General features: G+C 39.8%; 1 protein-coding gene across 2 annotated transcripts in view; it reads left to right on the top strand.

Annotated features, from left to right (window-relative positions):
- LOC121917663 (protein SSUH2 homolog) overlaps positions 1 to 7844 on the top strand; it is a 31305-nt gene extending 23461 nt beyond the window's left edge. Inside the window, exons 8-12 of one of the 2 annotated variants that reach the window (XM_042443788.1) lie at positions 112 to 207; positions 1274 to 1379; positions 2959 to 3060; positions 5294 to 5383; positions 6461 to 7844. In XM_042443788.1, coding sequence (XP_042299722.1) covers positions 112 to 207; positions 1274 to 1379; positions 2959 to 3060; positions 5294 to 5383; positions 6461 to 6601 — 535 coding nt within the window. In that variant the 3' untranslated portion in view covers positions 6602 to 7844. Of the gene's footprint in view, positions 1 to 111; positions 208 to 1273; positions 1380 to 2958; positions 3061 to 5021; positions 5132 to 5293; positions 5384 to 6460 lie in introns of those variants that run through there. The other variant, XM_042443789.1, reaches the window with a different exon arrangement.
- Positions 7845 to 7986: the final 142 nt, after the last annotated feature.

Below are 7986 nucleotides of genomic sequence, written 5' to 3' on the forward strand. Positions count from 1 at the left end.
ATCTATCTATCTATCTATCTATCTATCTATCTATCTATCTATCTATCTATCTATCTATCTATCTATCTATCTATCTATCTATCTAATCTTTCTATCTCACATATCTTCCAGGTCATGTTCTTTTTGTGGTGGTTCAGGAGAGGAACGATGCTCCATGTGCTCAGGAAAAGGAAAGTTGCTGACTTACCTTCAGCTAAAAGTAAAATGGTAAGTCACACCAAAAACCCAGCTGAGTGGTATGGAAACAAAGGGTCACCCCTGAAAGTCTGAAAATATTAATAATACTAGCTTTGTTGCTAGTATATCTGCTTGGATTTGATCTACAGCATTACTGCATATTTTTTTCCTTTATTGGTGGTAGGGGAAGTGGCTCAGCTGAACTTTGAAGATATTCAAAGGAAAGCCCCTTTGAGCTTAATTGAGTGAAAGAGGTTTTAGCATAGGTTTTCGTAGACTTGGTCTACTTCCTCAAATGCTGAGGAACTTCTTTTGCTCACATGCCCTGTACACACTGGTCGTTAAGGCTGGCATGGGGGCAGAGTCAGGGTGTAGTGTCCTCATGATGCGTGCCTGACTCTGCCCCCGGGGCACCCTGATGCTGTATGCCACTCCATACGGAGCACAGCATCATGGTGCTCCTCCAGCGCCGCGTCCATATGACGTAGCACTGAAGGAGCACCATAATAGCCTCAACAACATGGCTATGGTGCCCTTTCAAGAGCACAGAAAGAAACCACTGTTTGTAGCTCCTTTTTGTACCCTTCAAAGGCCGGATCAGGGCTGCAGCATGAGGTTGCCTTGGTCCTAATCTGACTGGAATGTACAGCCCCTTAGTCTCAAAGGTGATACAAAACCCCTTTGCATGCTGATATTCCATACTAACAGGGCTATGTCTCTAATCTCTGAAGAAGTATGATTAAGACCTTGTGGCACTCACATAAGACACCGGTGTGCTTGACAATATCACCACTGGTTCCTCTAGAAATGTGCTTAATGCAGGAAAGAATATAATTCTGTACACATTGCCAGTTTTTGGATTTAATGATATATGTTCAAATTTTATTGGATAATAGATATTTCATACAACTGCAGCATAGTTGTGATCACATTGGAGGCTGAAAGAGGCTGGATTGCATAAGGAAAATGCAACTAACCTAGAATTTTTTGTTAGAAATGAACAATTAGAATAGGTGTGCCTGGTTTGAGACAGTCATGTCGGTTTGCTGTGAAAATAAGCCATAGCACATATAATATCTATCTTTTTCCTTCATAGGAAGAACCATATTTTTGAATATGTGATGGATCATGGCTTCGGGTTTCCTATAAAGCGTTTCAAAAAATGTCATGGACAAAACATTTTATTTGATGAGCAACATATGGTAATTTTAATAAAAATGACAGATTCTGCAGTTTGTGAATGGAACTGAGCTAATTTGAACATGGATGAAATACTTGTTTTTCTTATATCAGAAGTGTACTTCTCAAGGGAGAACAATATTATCTTCATTTGTTTTTCTTTTTAGCCCTGCATGGTAGAGTAGGCAGTTCTCCTCTATTCACAGTCCAATAACCCCTCAATTTTCGTTCACTGATTCCCCCCCCCCCTTTTTCCATTCAGATAAGGAAACCCTCACAATAGTTTTGCTCAATTGTCTTGAATTTTTAAAATATTGAGTACAGTAGATGATGATGACCAGCACCAATAATGATCATAATAATATGAAGTAGATAGCAGCAGTAATGAATAATCAAAAGCAAGTAGACACTTCCATCAGCCACACTTGAGGGCTAGCATTCAGTTGGTAATGGCTATCACTCAGTAGGTAATGGCACCACTCTTTGACCTGGGCGCTCTTTTCCAATTCTCAGGCTAAAAGGAAGGAATCTCAGGGTGAGATAAATGCCTTGAAAAGTGTGTTCACACTTGCACTCACTCCTTGTTCTCTTTGTTGCAGCCTGCTTTGGAATGTCTGTGGTAGATTCTCTAGGGGGTCCACCTGGCCTGCTCCCCCACCTTTTCCTTCTCTAATATCACTATGGACCATCCCTATATCTCCTGGCCTCACAACCCTATCTGTGTCTGTAAATTTTTTTTATAGCATTCTCTGTTTCATAGAATCATAGAGTTGGAAAAGACCGCAGGGGCCATCCAGTCCAACCCCCTGCCATGCAGGAACTCTCAATCAAAGCTTCCCCGACAGATGGCCATCCAGCCTCTGTTTAAAGACCTCCAGGGAAGGAGACTCCACTACACTCCGAGGGAGTTTGTTCCACTGTTGAACAGCCTTTACTGTCAGGAAGTTCCTCTGAATGTTGAGGTGGAATCTCTTTTCCTGTAGCTTGCATCCATTGTTCCGGGTCCTGTTCTCTGGAGCAGCAGAAAACAAGCTTGCTCCCTCCTCAATAAGACAGCCTTCCATTTCGTGTTTTAGCCACACGAAAATAATAATAATAATAAATAATGTGCCTGAGGTGTTCATTCCTTTCTTTCTGACTATGCCATTTCACTAACTGAATATCAAGCCATTGAAGATTATTAGATACTGCCCTACAAAAATCCAGTATGTTTATAGAATATGGTAATTCATCCCTTAAAAAAATCACTTTTTTCATGGATGTAAAAACAGTAAGTTTTCTGAATTTTTCAATATTTTGCTACTATAGATACTGTAGCTAACATTATCATTCACTAAACTTTCTATAGAACTTGGTTTTGCAAGTTGGAACAATGTCCTTACTCTTCCACTTGGTAGTTTTCCATTTTTCTAGAGCCAAATAATGCTCCTGTTCCTTAACTTGACCTAAGCATCATTTGCTTCCTCCCTGTTTGACACATATCTTTGGGTCTATGGCTACTGCTTGCATAGTGTAGATACATAATTATAAACCCCTCTTCCACATTCATTAGTCTGGGATTCATTTTTGTATTTATATCTCTCAATGCTGATATTTTCTTAGGTATCTCCAGTGGTGGATTTCCCGGAAAATACCATTAAAAAAGTCTCTCAGACAGCTGTTCAACAACACCAGGCTAAATTTATAACTCCTATACGAGGGCAGGTGAGTACAGCAAAGACTACATCTCTGCATCCCATTAATTGTCAGTGAAGTTCCTCCCCATTTTTGGTTTGGAGTTCTAAGTTCAAGTGAGTCATGCCTTCTCTTGATGTGACTAAAGTACAATAGCATCAGTTTCATCATCTTGGTTTCCAGGGGAGTGTTGGTTTAATCTATTCAAGGATCCATTTCTTTGTCTTTCTTGCTGTCCACAGTATCTTCAGCACTCTTTTCCAGCACCACATCTCAAATGAATTAATTTTTTCCCTTTCCGCTTTTTTCACAGTCCAGCTGTCATATATGTACATGGTTATGGAGAATGTCAAAAAGAAATTAATGTCAAAATGACATTAATGCTTGAAGAGGTGGAGGGCAGTAGAAAGAGAGGAAAATCACACACCAAATGGCTAGACTCAATTAGTGAGGTCATGGGATTGAATCTACTGGACCTAAGCAGAGCAGTGGAGAATAGGGAGGCTTGGAGATGTCTCATCATGCACAGGGTTGGCATGAGTCAGAGTGAACTCAAGGGCAGTTAACAACAACAAACTAAGTTCACCATACTTAACCCAACAGATGCAAGAGCAACTTCCTTTCAGTTTTTATGTACCTACCTATGGGTACTGACTGGTCTCTGTGTTTTGTGGATCAGTCATGGTTTGTATCTACATAGTGCAGCTGTATTTACCAGCCTGGCTTTATTCATAAGCTTCAGTTTCTGTTCTTTTTCCTTTTTTGTAAAGCAAGGGTGCAGAAACGTATGGCTCACAGCCCTTCCCTTTGTGACCCCCCCCCTTCCAGCATTAGGGAACCCCAAAAATAACCAGAAATTAGGGGGTACCATAATACTAGAAGAAAATCTCACAGACCTGGAACAACTACAGTAGTCCCTTCCCTGATGTGGGGGATCAGTTTCGGACCCCCCCCCCCCCATAAGGGAAATTCTGCTTAAGCTCAAGCCCCAATTAAAGCCAATGGGGCTTGTGCTTGCAGCGGTGTGGTGGTGTGCATGCGCCACGGCCGCATGGGCCATTACGCTTTCCAGCACATGGCACCATTTCTTCTGGCATAGCTTCCAGCGTATGTTGGAAGCTACATAAGGCATGCTCGCGTATAATGCGGGCGCACTGTACTAAGGAAGATCAAAGAAGAAAGTGCAAAGGCAGGCTTACTGTTGAACATAAAGAAAACAAAAATAATGACCACAGAGAACTAACACACATTCAAACTAGACAATGTGGAAATAGTAATAGTCTCATATCTGGGATCAAACATTGGGAACTGCAGCCAGAAAATCAGAAGAAGATTAAGAATGGGGAGAGTGGCTAGGAAAGAGCTAGAAAAGATCCTAAATTGCAAAGGCATACAACTCAGCATAAAAGCCAGAATCATACAATTGTATTCCCTATTAACATGTTTGGATGTGAGAGCTGGACAGTCAAGAAAGAAAACAGGAGGACAGATAACTCATTTGAGATGTGGTGCTGGAGAAGAGTGCTGAAGATTCAATGGACAGCCAAAAGGACAAACAAATGGGTCCTTGAGCAGATCAAGCTAGAAATCTCGCAGGAAGACAAGATGACAAAACTTAGGCTGGCATACGTTGGACACATCATGAGAAGACATGAATTGTTGGGAAAAAAATAATGGTGGGAAAGGTAGAGGGAAGTAGAAAGAGAGGAAGGCCACATCCTAGATGGATAGACTTTATTAAAGAGACTACGAATATGAGTTTGCAGGAGCTGGGCAGAGCAGTAGAGAACAGGGGGGCCTGGAGATGTCTCATCAGCAGGGTCGCCATGGGTCGAGACTGACGCAAAGGCAGTTAACAACAACAACAAGAACAACAATAGTGCTTCTAGGACCCCACCTATTTCCCCTCATAGCCCATTTGATTAACTGAATGTCATGGGGAAAATATTGTTCTTTGGCATCTGAATTCATTTTGTTTCTGATGCTAGTAGCAGCATGATTTGAGAAGCAGCAAGATCAATAGAAATCAGTGGGAGTTGGGCAAGACTTTTGCTTCCACTGTTCTTCAGAGACCCTCTTCCCCCCATCCATATGTGCTAAGGTACGTGTAGGGTAGAGCATGAGGAAACTGTGCTTTTTTTGGTCGGGGGAAAGACTTGGGTGTGGGTGTGCATGCATAAACACAGCTGCATAGCCAACACTGAATGTGGTCCTCAGGGCAGAAGAGATTGTGCACCCCATCCTAAATTGTATATTTCCACAGGTGCATTCTCCTGATCATGGAATTGCCACCTGGAATGCTATTTCATGTCCTCGTGTTAAGTTTCCACCCACAATGAGCATTCGGAAGCAGGTGAGTTACGTATTTTTTGTTACATACGAGCAAAGTATATGCTATTGTTTAAGTATTAGAATATGGACTCTGTTTTATCATAGTTTCTTTTTCTTCTTAAGCTTTCTTCAGATTTTTAAGGTAAAATCTAAAACATCCCACACCTTCGTTTCTATTTGTTCTCAAATTTATCCTACCTTCCAAATTTAGCCTTTAACATTTTTTAATCTAGTAAAGTTTTAGTTTGAAATACTTTGAGACTATGATCAAGATCACTTTCCCCCCCTAAATTTCCTATTCGTACTATGATAAAACAGGAAGAAAAAAAAAGAGAAGGTATTATGTTAAACTGCGAAGAACAGGAAGTAAATTTATCTTATATGTGTTTTATAAATTGTAAGAGGGACCTGTGGGTATGTGGGAGAGTCTATTGTATTTGGTGACGTTGTACGTTTTATGGCTGTTCTATGTCTTTGATGTTATGTGGAAATTACAAAAAATAATAAAAAGAATATGGACTCTGGAGACCAGGGTTCAAATCCATGCTCGAGCATAAAAACCCATTGTGTGACTTTGGGCAAGTTACATTCTCTCAGTCTTAGAGGACAGCAGTGGTAAACCCCCTCTGAAGAAATATGCCCCCTCCTAAAAAAAAAAAAACCATGATAGGTTTGCCTTACAGTTGTAATAAGTCAGAAACGATTCGAAGGCACACAACAACAGCAACAGTAAATATTTTATTAGGTCCAGAAGCCCCACTGAATTCAGTAACGCTGAACGCTGGAAGAAAGTTTAGTCCTGCTAAATTCAATTTATTATTATTTTTTAAAAAAAATTGAAATTGCTTCAGCAATATGTCTGCCTCTGACTCAGAGCAGTAGTAGATCTGGAACCAGACCTAGATCTGATTGATTTTGTAAATCATGTTTTTGTAAATAGTACAATTTTAATAGGGTTTTTTGTGGGTTTTTTTGGGTATGTAGCTATGTTCTAGAAGAGTTTATTCCTGATGTTTCACCAGCATCTGTGGCTGACATCTTCGGGGAAAGTACAATTTTAATCTTTAAGAGTATATTCTCTTTCTCTCTCTCATTACAGAAACAAATAGTCGAGTTGCTCTACCTTACCAGGGTGGAATATGAATGGCATGGGAAGCCCTATTCCTACTATGTTTATGGAAATGAAAACAAGGTGTATGCAGAGTATTATCCTAAAAAGTGTTGCTGCACTGTCATGTGATTTATGGACCTTCCAACGAATCTCTCATGGTTAGAATATTTAGATGACTGTACTTCCCTCTTCAGTTGTATGGAGGATACTGTCATTCTCAAAAGAAAATAGTGGATTATTGTATTTGCCTGGCAGACAAAGGAAATCTCATGCTTACACATTGTAGAACAAGGTTGGCTTTTCTTAGAATAATATAAAAACTCGAGAGAAAGATGGGAAAGCATTCTCCTTTATAATTCCTGATTTTATTGGCTGAATTGATGTAACTGAAACATTTCTTCCTAGATTAAAGAGACAGTGCACCATGGCTTCAGAACTAGCTTATATATGCAGATGTTCTGTTTGTTTATTTTTTTTTTTGTCTGGGATGGAATGGGGAGGAAAGTGAGGAAACTGGAAGTCTTTTCATTTTAATAATAATAATAATAATAATAATAATAATAATAATTTTTATTTCTATCTTCCTGCTTCTCCCGATGGATTGAAGCGGGATCACAGCAAGGATAAAATTACAATATTGCAGCATTAGTTACTGCACAATTAAAAACCACATCTAAAAGAATAAAAAACATAAGAACATAAAAAACCTAAAAACCTAAAAAACATTAACATCAATCAATCATGGGGTCAGCTTGTCTCATTCCATGCTAGTGGTCTTCATAGGCGGTCAGGAGGATAAGCGTGGTGAAAGAGCTCTGTCTTTACCGCCTTCTTGAAGGCTTCTAAGGATGTAACAAGGCGGGTCTCCTCTGTACTTGCCTTGTTACATCCTTATGTATGTAATATTCTGTTTGATCTAAAATATTATTCTAATGGAATGCACTTTTGGATGTAACAGTGATAAAAATATAAAGTAATAGACTGTGTGTGTGTTTATGTATCCCTTTTGAGCCAAGCACTTAAGATTCCGTTTTGGGAAACTTCCTAGTAATATTAAGAACAAGAACACAGGCACTCCTCTTACCATTCTATTCATTATGTATTATCTACCATTTTAAATTTTTTTCTAGTTTACATGTAAATACAAAATTTGTATACAACTTTTGTACACATTTAATTTATGCCTTTTCTATCACTGCTAACTTATATGCATATTTTGGACTAAACCCCAACTTCTATAAATCTTGAGATGCTGGTACTCTTTTACATCAGGTATTATGTCTTAGGCCCCATTCATACTGGGGTAAAAGACATGGAGGGAACTGGGATGATCCGGATGCCCCTCCCCCGAATCGCTCCGTTAGCAAGTGCCCACTACAAATTGAAATCGAGTGCATTTTGACAGAATGGTGACGTTTGCAGGGCATCGGGGGAAGTGTCCTCCCTTTTTAAAGAGCCAGGCACAGGGGTTTCAGCGGCTGAAGCAGGGAGAGAGATGCCTCTCTCTCTCTCTC

This window comes from Sceloporus undulatus, unplaced genomic scaffold (genome assembly GCF_019175285.1).
Source record: "Sceloporus undulatus isolate JIND9_A2432 ecotype Alabama unplaced genomic scaffold, SceUnd_v1.1 scaffold_43, whole genome shotgun sequence".
NCBI lineage: Eukaryota > Metazoa > Chordata > Lepidosauria > Squamata > Phrynosomatidae > Sceloporus > Sceloporus undulatus.